Source organism: Calliopsis andreniformis, chromosome 3 (genome assembly GCF_051401765.1).
Source record: "Calliopsis andreniformis isolate RMS-2024a chromosome 3, iyCalAndr_principal, whole genome shotgun sequence".
In the NCBI taxonomy this organism is placed as follows: domain Eukaryota; kingdom Metazoa; phylum Arthropoda; class Insecta; order Hymenoptera; family Andrenidae; genus Calliopsis; species Calliopsis andreniformis.
In genome coordinates this window covers 20,532,987-20,548,053 of record NC_135064.1, presented here as the reverse complement: position 1 = coordinate 20,548,053, position 15,067 = coordinate 20,532,987, and the positions used below count along the sequence as shown (strand labels likewise).

Genomic DNA, 15,067 nt, shown 5'->3' with positions numbered 1-15,067 from the left:
ATCTCAATCCGATATTCTATTCTACTCGTATTACCATTAGCATGGCAATAACCCTGAACGAAAGAATCTGCAAATAATTGAAACCCTTTTAATGGAGGCTCTACTATACAGTACTACGTCTAGTCATCGATACAAATTAATGTGAGCATTTTATTTGGAAGATATCTCATTGGTGAGATCAGTTCTAAGTCGAAACGCAATATGCTGTCTATTTTACAGTAAGAAACGTGTCACTTGACCCTCAATAAGTTTTTACATTCGTGTAACTATAGAATGGAAATCGTTTTTGAAAATCTCAAACAATCACTGTGTTCACATTACTCTATCACACAATATATATTATAATTTATGCCTTGCCAGATCGATTACCCTGATATTTATATTCTATAGCTAAAGTATTGTACTGTAATAGATCTACGATACTTTTCATCTAGGTTACCACCACTGTCACTTATTACTACAAATCCAATCGTACGAATTATACTTGCAAAAACTCCTTCTAAATATTCACCAAAATCTGACCAGACAATCCCCATAAATCCCCACCCATTACCGCCTAAATCCACCTGTTACCAACTCTCTTCCACCTGTTAACACCTCCCCTTACATATTCCCGAATCTCCCGCCACCACCTTCGTCCTCTAAAGCTGCGTTTACACAAGGTAACTTTTGGTTGGCTGATCAAGTCGTTCAAACAAAAATAAACGCATAGGCTACTTCCAGCCAAGAAATCGTTTCAACTTGGTTGCAATTGTTTGCCTTAGAGGAAAGAAAGATGTAGAGGGAACATTTCCTTGTTTCTAGTAATCCTCAAGGAAGGATCACTACTTGTTTCGACTTATTTTTTTAAGATAATTTCTGCAAAACCAGTCCTACAAACTTTATTAAAATCAAATTTGTAGGATATTGGTACAGCAATGTACTTTCAGGAGGGCTACCGAATGGACCAACCTGAAGTTAATCAAAGTAGTCCATGTAAACCCCATTTCAACCAAGTGGAAACAACAATTTCGATCGACTCTAGGTTGACCAATTCGGTTGCACTAAGTTGCTCAACGTAAACAAAGTTTTAGCTTCCAAAAGAATCTTCCTCGCGAAACATCTACCGATCCTCGAGCCTGAGTCCAGGGTCCGCCGCGAGTACGCGCAGCTAGCCATAAAAATCTAGCTTTAGTCGCTGATAAGAGATTCCGCTTAACGTTCAAGCGTCCGTATACACCAACACACCTCGCGGCATTTCCCCGCAGAGTTGCACCTCATTCCTCCCCCTCGCGCCTTCTCTCCTACGCTGTGTCCTCTCTAAGCGTGTGTACGCGCACGCAGACGCGGCACGTCGATGTGTGTAGGGTTATTAGCCCAGAAAGCAAGGCCCCTGCTTCCGGTGTAGGCACTTTGGTTCGAGAGTTTCTTAACCCCTTCTTACACGACTCCTCGCTGGCCTGGCTTGGCCTAAGACTCTGCCCTGGCCTGGCCTGCTGTCGGTTGCGGGTGGTAGGACGCCGAGAGCCACGGCCCACGACAAAACTACGGGCACATGTACAGCGTCGATGCACGTGTAGAGGAGCATGGGGTAGGTAGGTCGCCGCGGTGGTGAACCGTCATTTTTTACTTGGACCAGGTGGGGACTGGGAATCGTAAATTTCGCGAATGACCAACGCGCACGATTTCGACTCCGTACACGCGACCTTGTTTATCGTACCTTCGAATGATACTGGGGTACATGGCGTGGGTGGTTTATAAAGGTTGTCGGTCACTTAAGAGCGACAGGCCAATGTCGATGGTTTTTCATTTTTCTATCTGTGGTTGGAGGGCAAAGTGGTCTAGGTCAGATGGAAGTCGAAACTCGAGAGATTAGCTTATTTGGCTAGTGAGTAAACTGAGGGCTAAGATCCTTATCTTGTCATCAATAACGTATAATCTATAACAGATATAGATATATGCAGTTCTAAAGTAAAATGACCTAACTCATGTATTTTTGTTTTTGAGGTATTGGCATTTGAAGTTTCGCAGCTTTAGTAAGGTAAACGTTCCAGTAGCTGACTATGTTCCAGTACCTGAACACTAACATTAATTGTATTTAATCTCAAGCTTAAATTCTAATGTACTTAATTCAATGCAAAAAATTGTGCTATAACATAGTGTTTAGTTACTGGGATGTAGTTCAGAGTGTCGGGTCATGGAGCCTTTTTTATTGTTCCCTTACTGGAACATTTACTTTATTGCTTCGTGGACTTGTATCTTCTTAAACCATTATTTTTAAATGAGAAAGTTCTTTTAGATACGTCGGATAGGTTTTAGATTTATGGATAGGTGGACGTATCTGCGCTTGAATTAAGCACTTACCTAAGTATCTACGTATAATACATATATTGACGTTTGGTGTGATTCATATGCTGTGCTGTTAAATGGTCGACAACCTTAATCGTCAGCTGATTTATGCTGGTGTTAGAGTTCTGGTGAATTGAGCTACGCGTGACCTTTTGATGAAAATTAGTTCCCCGATCGGTGATAAAGTGTCTGTGAAGAAGGGGATGCGTTTCGATGGGAGATAGTGATATGAGTCTAATTAGTGAGCGATTTAAATCTTGTTCCAGTTGTTATTAAAGTTTAGGTCTTTTTTAAAGTATTAGTATCTTCACAGTATGAGTGTTTAAAAATCAAATTTATGTGAGGGGGTACTGGTAGCTTCCTTGATGTATTACCTTGCAGTGAAAAACTGTATTATGTTTAGGATTCTTATTTTCAGTATTTTGCAGATAATTAGAGCAAGAAATAGCGAATGTTTAGTCTACAGTACAAATAGGACATTACAGTACATTAGGACATTAGAATTTCTCAATTGAAGAAAAGATATTCATCACCGTTTCCACAAAACGCCAATGAGACTGATAAAACTGACTTTCCTTTCTGAAATTAAAAGAAAAGTGAACAATAACTAAATGATTAGTCTAACATATTCCATTTATAAATATGAAACACTTCTAACACCAGAGATTTCTAGAAAGTATTATGTAAATTTATCCGCTCTTTATAACTTTCCCCAACTTGTGATAACAATAACTAAATCTTCAGTAATTAAATTCTACTTTAACAATCACATCATCTAATTAAAGTAAGTAGATATCTCTGTTCAACCACTCACTATTTACAAATATAATTACTATCTTCAGTCCCCCTTGAAACATTGAACAACTAGAAACCAAATCAACCTACTATTAAAAAAATTATTACTTAAAAAAATATCCAGAAGATTCGAATTTTAGATATCAATGGATCCTCAAATGTAACATCGATTTACAATTATTTATCACGAATACCTTTAGGCCCGAGGCCACCTGGTACTTTCCTCAGCCGTAACTGTAGACCTTGGTGATTTGTGGGTCAGATAGCAATTAGAATAACGCGATTCAATTGGTACCGAGCAGCAAGGTACCCGGTGGCTTTCGAAAGTGATGACCCCGCGAGCGGCAGAGATGCGTGCAGGTGCTTCCTCCTTGGAAAGCATTTTATACAGTATGGAACAACACTAATGCAATGGAGATTAGCTTACCTGGGTTCCCATGAACTATTTTTGAGCTTAATCGTTGCGCTGATCTGCTGTTATACGCCGTACGTACGACTCCAACTAACGTTGTAACAGATAATTACTCGCTGGAAGGGGGGTAGAGACGTTCCTGGATCGCTAATGAGCTTCTGGAATATTATCGATGCTCACGGGCTACGAGCTCCTTATAACTGCTTTTCAACTGAGATTGTAAATTTTCCGTTGTTCACTGACTTCTCAGGGAAAGACATCCGATTATGCGCAAGGTATACAATGGGGTTTTTAAGATTCATGCGCAGGGGGGAATTGAACGATGCGCAGGGTACGGTCATTATTTCCTACTTGATGATTTCGAGCGAATTATGAATGTACCAATGACCAAAAATTTGAATATTCTGCGGCTGTGAGAAATTAATAGAGCAGTACTGAACTTTATATAAAAATTTTAAATTCAAAGAATTCAAATTCAAATTTACTCGCGATAATGTATTGGCGACTCTAAGTAAAATCCATAACGCTTTAACTCAAAGTTATATTATTTGTAATTTTGAATATTTAAAATATAAAATGTAGTAGAATTTTACTTTCCATTGACAGGAGATGCATGGTACTAGAGAAAAAGTATTCAAAATTTAAATTACAATAAACTCACTCGTAAGGGTATATAAAATTAGGTATATTGACAACTTTAGATGAAAATTCTTGGAAATTTTATAGTAACTTTCAGTTCTGTTTCAGTTTTGATTTTGAAATTTATCACATTTTCGAACACATCACGATCCGACAAAATACATGGCATATACAGTAGATAAATGTGTTTCCCTCACGCAGAACGTTCAACATAATTCCTTAAATCAAGAAAAAAAAAAAGAAAAGAAAAAAATTGTCAGTGATATGGAACACAACCCAGGCGTTTCCTACTTTTTCAATTTGCAAGGGGCCGATAGTCACACATTGCGAGCTCCCTGGGGTCACAGGTGAAGGATTCGAGAGCTGTTCCCTCGTCTCCTCTTCGTTTCCTTCTTTCTCTAACGTTTCTGTCCGTGCTGAATCTCAACGAACCACTCCACACGCGTTATTAAGACAATTTTATACAGCGAGATTTAATCGCGGAATTAGAAAAATTATCGGCAAGTTAATAACACGTAACCGCATAATGAATGCAAAGTGGTTTGTAAAACGTTAAACTGTCACAAGGATGCAACCGTTGGGAACGACCAGTCAGTGGAAACAGATTTTTTTACACCTCGCTTGACTACTATAAGATTACTGAGAATATCTCTGTATTTATGAGAAATTTCAATATGCAGAAAAATACAGAATCTATGTAATATGAAAAAAAATGTAGGAAATAATGAAGAAGAAACACGATTTATAATACTTCAAGGGTGAAACGAGTTTTTAACGCTAGGACTGCCACGTTAAATTCACTAAAGTGATAGAGCTCTCTTTAAGAGTGACTTCAACCTGAAAAAGAATTATTTTTAATTAATTTTTCTATTTTTTTCACAGTGTTCTCTTTCTTCTAATTAGCTATTACAATTTATAGTATTGTTATCGTTCATAATTGTTTAACTTAATGTTATTTACAAATATAATAAAATAGAAAATAGAAATAAATAAAATAATAAAAATAAAACGAAATAAAAGAAATAATAAAAAATAGAAATTTGTATAAATATCAGCAGCCTAATCACAAGAGAAAAATTTGAATTTCGAAATTTCGAAACATCCTTCGACGATAAGATCGTGCGAAAATTGAGTTCTGTATTAGCATCGGCGACTCTCGATCGATTCGAATCGTAGTTGGACGGATGTTCCTTGCCCTTTAAATTCATTCGTGGCTTGATCGTAACAGCGGGAATGGTGAGGATAATATTCTTTATTCAGTAGACGCGGTTTCACGCCAGCAATTAGCGAATAGCGTTCGCTAGGATAACTTATTAGAATTTCTAATTATCGACGTACATAATCTGTGGCAGATAAACTGAATTTCAGCACGGTGCGATATAATTTGAGGAATTTTACAGAGGCCATTGATTAACGTTGTTAGATAAAAAGCAGCGAAAATTGATGAGATGAATATTTATAGAATTATTTTCCTAGAATTGAAAAAAATGTGAATAGACGAGTTAATAAGTGGCTAGGTATCTGATAAACTCGCGTAGTAGAAGAAATTTTAAGAAAAGGTTATTGTGCCTAATATCTAAGTAACTGTGCGAAAAATTAGCTTAAACTAAACGTACTTTTCCACCATTTTACTTTAGAAAGAAAAAAACATTCTAAAGAATAAGAATACCTAATTTATTTTATAAATATAGATATGAAATTGATGCAAGACTCACTTATTTTACACATGTATTATTTTCATATCTACAGTATTAGATTTCTATTAAGTATTTGAATGTCTACTAGGTACTTGTAAAAGTGTTTTTTTTATGGAAATTGAATGTTCGAGTTGTTTACGGATGATGGTACAAGTTCTCAGTAAGGAAAACAGTTGGAAAACAGTGAACTGAGGCGAACTAGTTGGCGAACTCGAAAAAATTACACGACGAAAACTATTGCAACGTCGGAAGTGGCAATGCCCGGGAAGCGTACGGTTCTCAAAGGGTTAATTGGGCATAGTAACTCTTCAGGTGACCAAGCTTCATGGGAGTGGAACGAAGAATACCCAGTTTTATGTCTCGCATTAACTCCTATATCTACATCTTTACGTCGTGTCTGTTAATTTATAAGCGCGTAATCGCGCATCTACGACCTACGAGAGCGATATCATTTTAAACGCCCTTCTTTATAGATACGCCATCGTGAACATTTTCACGTAACGGGAGAGAAGTTAACTATGCAGCGGGAAAATGGATATTACATAACGCGACTCACTTGAATACTATAAGCACTACAGTGTGTCATTTGATTTACAATTATATTTTCTGGTCTTGGTCGTGATATTTATTTAAGATGGGGAGGAGTCACGTAATTATACAGGATAGTTCACTTAAATAAGGCAACCTAACATATCTACTCCAATTTTCATGATATAAAAAATATTTTATTTGAGGCTTCGAAAACAAATATTCCTTGCAGTATATTGGTATCGTCACAATTTGAAGAAGAGATATTTAGGTGACCTTACTTAAGTGGACCACCCTGTATATGACCTTTTGTAGACTATTATATGACTAAAGTGTATTATTTATTTTTTATAGTTATCTAGGGTTACCTGCATACAGTGATTACGGAATAACATTTTAGCTCTTTTATAGGAGTTAATAAAATATTACCTATATGAACATTAAGTCACATGCTCTTCTTACATTATTTATAATTTTTAAATATTCTGTATCTACATATAGCACCTATTGTGGTTTTATCTTAAATATCTAAAAAATTATCTAAAAAACTAGAATACCATTTCAAACAATTATTTTTAAAATAAGCAGTATAGTAGCACTAGTAGGACACGAGTAATAGTAGCAATAAATTAAAAAGCTAGATAAACAGAATTAAAGACCAAAACCCAATCCCAAGAACTAAACCCAGTACAATACCCACTGAACTCAAACTTCTCGAAGCAGTACCACAGACCACTCACTAATTCCAATGCACAAACCTGAGCAGCTACATCTCTACGTACCTGTTCCAAACCAATAACACCCTCCTCAGGCCCCAGGCCCTCATTAGCCTCCCCGCGGCCAATCGTCTGTGACAAAATAATTCAAACGTCACATCCGGCTCTCAGCTGGGCGAAAACGCTCGCAAGCCCGCCGCCCATTTCAATATTCATCCTGGTTGCCCGTCGAAACGAGCCAGAGATCACTGAAGCGACACCGCGGCGTAGAATCCCAAGAGGCGGAGGCGCCATAAAACTCGTACGGTTTCTCGCGAACCGTTTCCAGCGAGTTAGCCCGCAAAATACCTTATCTACCATCTGCCTGGTCCGATTCCCGAACGGAAAAAGAAACAAAAAAAAAAGGCGAGAGAAGGCGGCAAGAAACGAAAGAAGGTTACGATTTCCAGGGGACACGAAAATTCTCACGGTTAGAGCGGAAGCATCGCGAAAAACGTAAAAATAGATGCAACGGGTAGCGTGGATAGAGGGAGGGGGAAAAAAAAAAAGAGAAGAAGAAGAAGAGTATGATCCTTGCGTGTCAGCGGTCGGAGGGGCTGAGGTCGCGGAGGAATCGAGGAGCCGAGGAGCAGCGCACCGCCGAGGAACGAGCCCAGGCACACACGATACCAGCGGCATGTATAAGTCAGCACTCAGGATATTTCGTCATTTCCTGCTTCTCACGCGATACAATCTAAATTAACTATGTTCGCTTGGCTAGGCCTCCTCCCTCGCAGAGGCTCGCATCTCTCAAGAAAATTTCTTATTTCCTAGCGAGGAGGGCACACGGCCGACGTGGAACGACGTTGGGACCCGTTTCGGCGAGGCCGCCAGCCAACGGGAGCGCTGCGATTCCTGCGATCGCTGCGATCGCGCTGATGACTGGAAGAACGAAGAAATTAGATACAGATAGGATTGCTTTAATACGACGGCTGATGGGGCTTCGCGATGAGCTACAGCGTGCGTGAAAATGGAAAATTAGAGGAGGTTTGTGGGGAGGACGATGGGGAAATTGATGGGGAGGTGAGGGGGGATGAGAGTCTGTTGGGAAATGGGGAAAATGTGGTGTTTGGGGACTGTGGAGAGAGGTGATATTTTCTGAGGTGTTTGTAGTACGTTTCAAGCTGATTCTACTTGTTTTACTAATTTTTTAGACTTGGGTTAAGGGAATAAATAAGGTAAATGACCTAATACGCAGACGTTCGAGGTATAATATTCCCAGTGATTGAATATATATACCATTTTGTGATAGTATTTTCTGTTTGGTACAGAATGACTGGAATAAATATTTCGTTAAAGTTTTGGATTTCTGGTTGCAATCTCTAGCAATCTGAATTAAAAGGTGTATTCATCTGTATATGTCTATTTGAGTTTTGAAGTTTAAGATATTAAAAATGGGTTAAAAAATTTGTTGTGCATAATAGTATTTATAAAATTTTGTGTATTCTGACTACGGCTGTACGTTAATAGTTCTTAAGAATGATGAGTAATACAGCATGAGTAATACAGCAAAGAATATTTGTCTAGTAAATCCTGGTAATGTTTCTATTTCCATCAATTTCATGAAGTTCTTAACACGTTTATGGTGCTCCTTACCATCACTAACACATGAAAAGCTATTCATGACTGTATTTTATCAATTATTCATCAGGTATTCCAAAGTGAATTTTAATCTTCTTTTTAGTAGTAATAAACCTGGTCACTCCACGCTAATGAGGTAATCAACACTATTATAACCACTATCACAATCTCCCTTTATTTATTTTCTTTATAATGTATACTTACCTACGATAACATTTGAATAACGTATAAAGAGAAATAATTTCCATTCTTTTCTAATAAAGCATTCACCTAATTCAACATAAATCTATCACCTGCAGTATATCAAATTTTCATCAAATAAACTTATGAAGGGTCACATAACTAAAAAGTTGTGTTACATAATAAAAAATCAACAAGGAGAAAAAGTAAACGAAGATGACAAAGGCTGTGACATGATGTTGAAAGCAACTGTAGAAGAATAATGAAGGAATTAAGAGAGCGATGAAAGTCTCGATAAGGAATCGAAGAGGTCGTCGATGATGAGGATGAAACAGGCGCAACAAGCTGATGGCGATGATGATGACCGAAAGAATAAGAATGATTGATATCTGGATGATGAAAGTTCGAAGAGGGCAAAGACTCAGACTACTTTCACAAGCAGGTATATAGATAATTTACTTGGAAAATCTGCCTGCATCGTTTCCGCAACCGGAAGAGGCTCGGCTGGGTGCTCAACGTGTCAAGGAAAAAGGGGTTCTCGAGGAGAACCGTCACCTTTAACATGTCTGCCACGCTACATTTGCCAGAACCTCCATCAGACCTTACATAATGACTCTAATTTCCAAGGAAGCTGTTATTAATCTACTGCTTTATCACTGACTTCACTTTAATCAAGGCAATTTCTCAAGAATTCTTCAGATTCTTCTTGCGAGTCTTTTTCAAAGTTCAAAGTTGAGAAAAGCAAGTCAGGCAAAGTGTGAAACTTCTTCTAAATAAGTGACAACTTGTCTCCTTAGCTGTGACGTTTAAAGAGCTGCGAAGATTCTAGTTTGTCATTGTTTCACTTCAGAGAGAGGTGGCGTTCCGCTTTGAAGATTCAAGCTGCGAAGAAATAGGGCATAAAACGCCATGAACTTTGAACCGTGTGTTTTTGAAAGGAAATAGAGTGAAGAAAACTGTGAGAGGACATTCAGTCTGTCAGGGAGGACTTACGATAACAGTGAAACTATAAAATGAAAGAGTAGATTAATATTTTACTGCAAATATGACGAGCAAAGATATTTTCCTAATATCCATAATTACTGTGACTATAAGGAAAGACTACATAAGTCATACTTTCAGAAAGTTTGAGTTCATACCATAATTATGATCTACATGGTAGAATTGATATTTATAGCAGAAGATTTTCCATACATTTTATGTACCTATAGTACTGAGACTATTTGAGACTAACTTAATTTCCCACTGTTCTTCAGCTCATCAATTACATTTTACTACTCAATCCAATACCAACGAGAAACCCCATCGATCGATTAAAAACCCCCTCATATGGCACGCCAGTGTAATTCCGCGTAAATTCGGGGCACGTCTGACCAGTGATGGACCACGTCACTGGCTCCAGCAGTTTGGCCCCTCGCTAGCCGAAGAAGCGTGAGGGGCCAATCGTAATAGGTTCCTTCAATTACGATAAGTATCTTCGACATGCACGAAGATCGCGTTCGCGTTTTATCTGATAGAGTCGGCGGTTTCGCGAACGGTTTGCGGGAAGGAGGAACCTCGCCGACACGATCAAATCGCCATTTCCTTAAGTATTTAAGATCAGGAAGTAGCAGGGCGAACTTCAAAGAAACGTGCAAGGCGAACAGAAGAAAGGAGATGATATCGTGGCGCGCGGAAATGTTATGGCGTGCAAGGAACACGCGAAGGAGGTGTAAATGACCACGACGAGCAAATGCACGCGGCCGAAGAAAACCACCGATACGGTGTTTTGCACTAGCAACGACAGTCCTCTTTTTACGGTTCAACGTGTCCCGACGTAACCCCGACTTTCTCTGCGGGAACGAATTTAAAGAGGAAATTTCTTCCTGTGGTTGGAGGTGGATGAGGCTTGATGCAAGAGGTATCATTAGAACAACGTATTTCATGATTTTTAATTACCACATGTGTGGTGCTATAATAATGCTATTATTCATATGCTTGGGCTATATTACATGTATACTTGTTTAGTATGTTAGGCAATATGTGATACTAATCCTTATATCTATTTTATTGGTAGCTGAAGGGTCCTATAAAACGAATTTTCATTCATGAAGATTGGAACTCCACTTTACAAGGATACCTTTATGTTAAAATTAGAAACTTAATATTACAGACTCTTTAAGTAATACTTATACCATTATATTTTGTTTCTAGATAAAGTAACTCCAATATAGTAAATAAAAAGTACTTGGTAGAATCGCGTATGTAACTCGAATAGTATGGATTCAAAAAAAATTTGAATTTTAAAAAATGGGGACCTGGAATACAGAATCAAATCAAGTAAAAACTCGACTATAGATTTTTGTTACAAACTATAGATTAAGTAGGGGATATCAGTGAACGTTTCTCAGTGCTCTCTAGAAATAGAAAAGACGTAGACAGCATTCCCCAATTGTCATTCGACGCGTAGACATATTAGGGAAATGAATCACTTCGCTGTGCTTTATCAGCCTCGAGTTCGTGCAAAGAATATAACCGACTGCTTTTTACAGTTCGTTTGATTATCTACCGATCGTGAATCTATTACGTTGGAATACAATGCCAGTGTACTAGACACACCGCGTTTAACGGACAATGTCAGAATACGTTGTGTTCGGTAACGTTCATGAAAAAATTCGCGCGAGGGAGTCATTTCAACGAAGCGTGCCTAGTACGCGACCATTTTCCATCTCGAGATCTACAGTCTTTGACGGTTTGTCATATGACTCGGCTCGATTGAAAATATCGACTCGGCAGCAGGTTGTTAATTCGAAAGGAATTTTTTAACGATTCTATCTGTGTAAAAAGATTAACAAGTTCACAGTCCTATGACACAGATGTGGGTCAAGGCAACTTGAGCGATGATTTCTGACGATACTTCAATTAGATTCTTACTGAATTCCTAATGAAACAAAATGTGTGTGTAGACCTTGACGATGATGGAATACAGTCTTTACTTTTGTCATTCGAAGATTTTAACAGTTTTCTAAAACTTGTATCGTTTTTATAAATGTAAGAGTAAAACAGTGCCTTTTTTGGTGGACAGCAAACATGTTGGAAATTAAAATTGAATTAAAATTGGTACAATTATGAAATAGATAAAATCTTCATCAGCGATATCTAAACTCACTTCTACTCTACTTTTCAATAATTGAAGATTTTAGTTCATCACTCCATCCAAGACACAATATTAATCGTTACCTCCTTCACCTAACAGAAGACTCGCAAGTAAAAGATTTGCCATAATTTCGTTAAAGAACTATTACCCATAATAAGAATTTATATTCTTCTCAGTGACTAATTTATAGAACGATACGAATCATCAGAGCATCGATTTCACAGCAATAACAAACAGAATATCGAGTGCATTCGAATGCAGCGTACGCCTGAAACCGTTTACAAAGAGCGTTGTTCTGTACTTCGGAGTCGTGGAATAATCCGCTACTGCTCGTGGCCCGTTGTTGTCGGACTATCGGAGCCTTACTCTCCATTGTATTGGATAAGGCTTTTAAAAAAATCCGCATTGATGTCTTTATCGGAACCGCTTCGAAGTTCGTAGGGAAGATCCTTCGAAGCTTTGTCGCGTAACGCCGAGACAATACCTGCGGAAGAACAAAATGCAGTGTGCCATTCCGAGTGCCAACTTGGTAGCAACGTACAGTAGTATACTCGTAGCCACAAGTTTTCAAATTTTAAAGTAAGCACTTTGTGACTACGTAATCACAGATATAAAGTGCATTATTGGTTTTGCATTTTATGATAGTGCACAGCTCAGCTAAAACTGATTATGACGTCTCTGAAGTATTATGCGATTTTTTTATCGAATTTAGCAATTTTTTCTTGCTTCGAGTATACTCGTCATGAAACAAAGGCAATTTCTTCATAATTTCTTCGTCTTCATAGTTTATAGTCGTCATGTAAACCAAATTGATTGAAAACTGTTCGAACTCAAGCTCTTTTCAGCAAGAAAATCTTGAAGAAATGACAATCTTTTGTTATGACGAGTATACTCGTCGTATACGTGTAATAGCAACGAAACGTACTGCACTTCGCTGACAGGAAATCTCCTGGGATCAATTAGACTTGCATCCTACCAATTCCTGCCAGGAGATTTCTCATCAGCAGAGTAGATACTATAGCTACACCCTTTTAAATAAGATTACACATCTAGCAAGTCAAACACACACCACTGTATGTCTGAAACTCACTTATATTCTTCCTTTTTAAATTTCAACCACCCACAAATAGACACTCTTCTCTAAGTCCATGCATCTAAAGAAAGCCCCACGTAACTTCCATTAGCATCCAAACCCTCCACTCCAACATCCCTAGTCAAAAGTCTCTAGATCTTCAATCAGATTGCATAGTCCCTCTGAATAGACATCGTCCTCCAACTCTCCTCTAAACTCCATCCTCTAACTTCCTAAAAGAGTCTCAAACGATCTTCCATTAGCATCCAATCACCCCACTCCAGCATCCCTAGCGAAAAGTCTCTAGACTCCAGACACTTAGTCATTTAGCAAGTTCCCTCAATTAGGCACTGCCTTCCAAGTATCCTCTAAACTCCATCCTGTAACTCCTTAAAAAAAAACGATCAGACGATCCTCCATTAGCGTCCAACCACCCCACTCCAGCATCCCTAGCGAAAAGTCTCTAGACTCGGGACATTTAGTCACGTTGCACGGTCCCATTAGAATCCACCTCACCCTCTCTAAGATCGGCTCCCGATCCCATCCGAAGGTGCAGAGAGCCACGGACGGCGCAATCGGCCGTGCCGGTGGCGTTTCTAACAAATTAACGGGCGATATCTGGTGCCCTGCTCCTACCTTCTGGCTCCACCTCCTGGCTGTGCGGGCCGGTTCGGAGGAGACCCGGCACATCCAGCCGCCGTGCGGAGAGAGATCATTTTTGCCACGTATTTGCAAACTGAATAATAAATACGCAGATATACGCGAAGAGGCCGCGTTCCGCCTTCACGCAGCTCGCGCTACGCGCGGATTGGTCGCACCGACCGCGAGGGGACGGCGATATTCATTCGCCGTCTCTCCGCTCTCGTGGACCTACTTTGTACACGCACACGTGCACGCCGACCTGTTGCACGTGCACGCGGCGTTCACGCTTGTGGGAGGGAGGGGGGAGGCAGCGTGTGCGCGAGAATGTACGCCACTCGCTGTACCATATCCCTCTCTCGCGCGGCGAGCTCCTTTGCTATTCTCTGCTTCCTCCACCCTCCGCCACTGTGGTTTCCGTATGTCCCAGAGAGGGAGAGACAGAGAGAGAGAAAAAGAAAGAGAGAGAGAGAGAGAGAGGTTGGTTCTTTTTCCTGCGTTTTTCCCCGTCTCTTTCACTCGGTGCCTCGCTACCATCCCCCCCTCTCGCAGATGGTCTGCTTCACCCTCATCTTGGGTTCTTGCCTTTTTTTCTGACAATGAGTCTCTTTTTGGTTTGATCCTCTTGTTTCGTCTCCGCAGATTTTCTGCCTTTCCTTGGGTACCATTCTTCGTTCGGGCTTCTCTTCTTCTCTGTTGGCCTCCCGTCTCTTTTTCTCTGTCTCGACCTTCTGATCAGAGAGCACACGCGTGCACGTTTCTGCATAAGTGTGCTTAGGCCACTTTGTCGGGGCTTCGACGGCGTCGGCTTTTCCCTTGGCTTTGTTTCTGTGGATGCCGCTGGCGTAGTTCTTGAGGATCGGCGACGTCACACTTGGGGACTGGAAGCTGGAGTGTAGGCAACGTCGGGAGTTACCCGACTTCGATTCCTAGTCGATTACTAGGATTGATTTAGCGGGGTATTGCTGATGACCTGTTTGGGATTTTTGGGTTTGTGTTGGGGTTTTTGCGTAAGTGCTTTCTCGGTAGGGAGTCATGGCTCATTGGACAGATCATGATGTGAATGTGAGGATAATTCCAATTTATGCTCATGGTAGGGTGTTTTGAGCTTATCAGAACATTGTTAGTGATAGAGCATGAAAATTATTTTTAAATAATTTCAAAGTACAATAATGTGGACATAATAAACAATAATCGTTGATTTCAGATAATTTCAAGATAGGTTAATACATATATGTATTCAAGGAGCTTTACCTAGGGTGTAAATTGCAATGATATCTGTGGAGAAAAATTGAGGGGAAATTG

At 39.5% G+C, this 15,067-nt stretch overlaps 1 protein-coding gene across 1 annotated transcript; it reads left to right on the top strand.

The window, feature by feature from the left end:
* The first annotated feature begins 13,199 nt into the window (after positions 1-13,199).
* LOC143177338 (uncharacterized) lies at positions 13,200-14,540 on the top strand. The gene is given in 11 exon segments (XM_076375212.1): positions 13,200-13,221; positions 13,292-13,299; positions 13,364-13,444; positions 13,486-13,505; positions 13,547-13,740; positions 13,743-13,801; positions 13,803-13,944; positions 13,947-13,979; positions 13,982-14,061; positions 14,063-14,181; positions 14,405-14,540. Coding segments are annotated over 11 exon segments (894 nt in total).
* Positions 14,541-15,067: the final 527 nt, after the last annotated feature.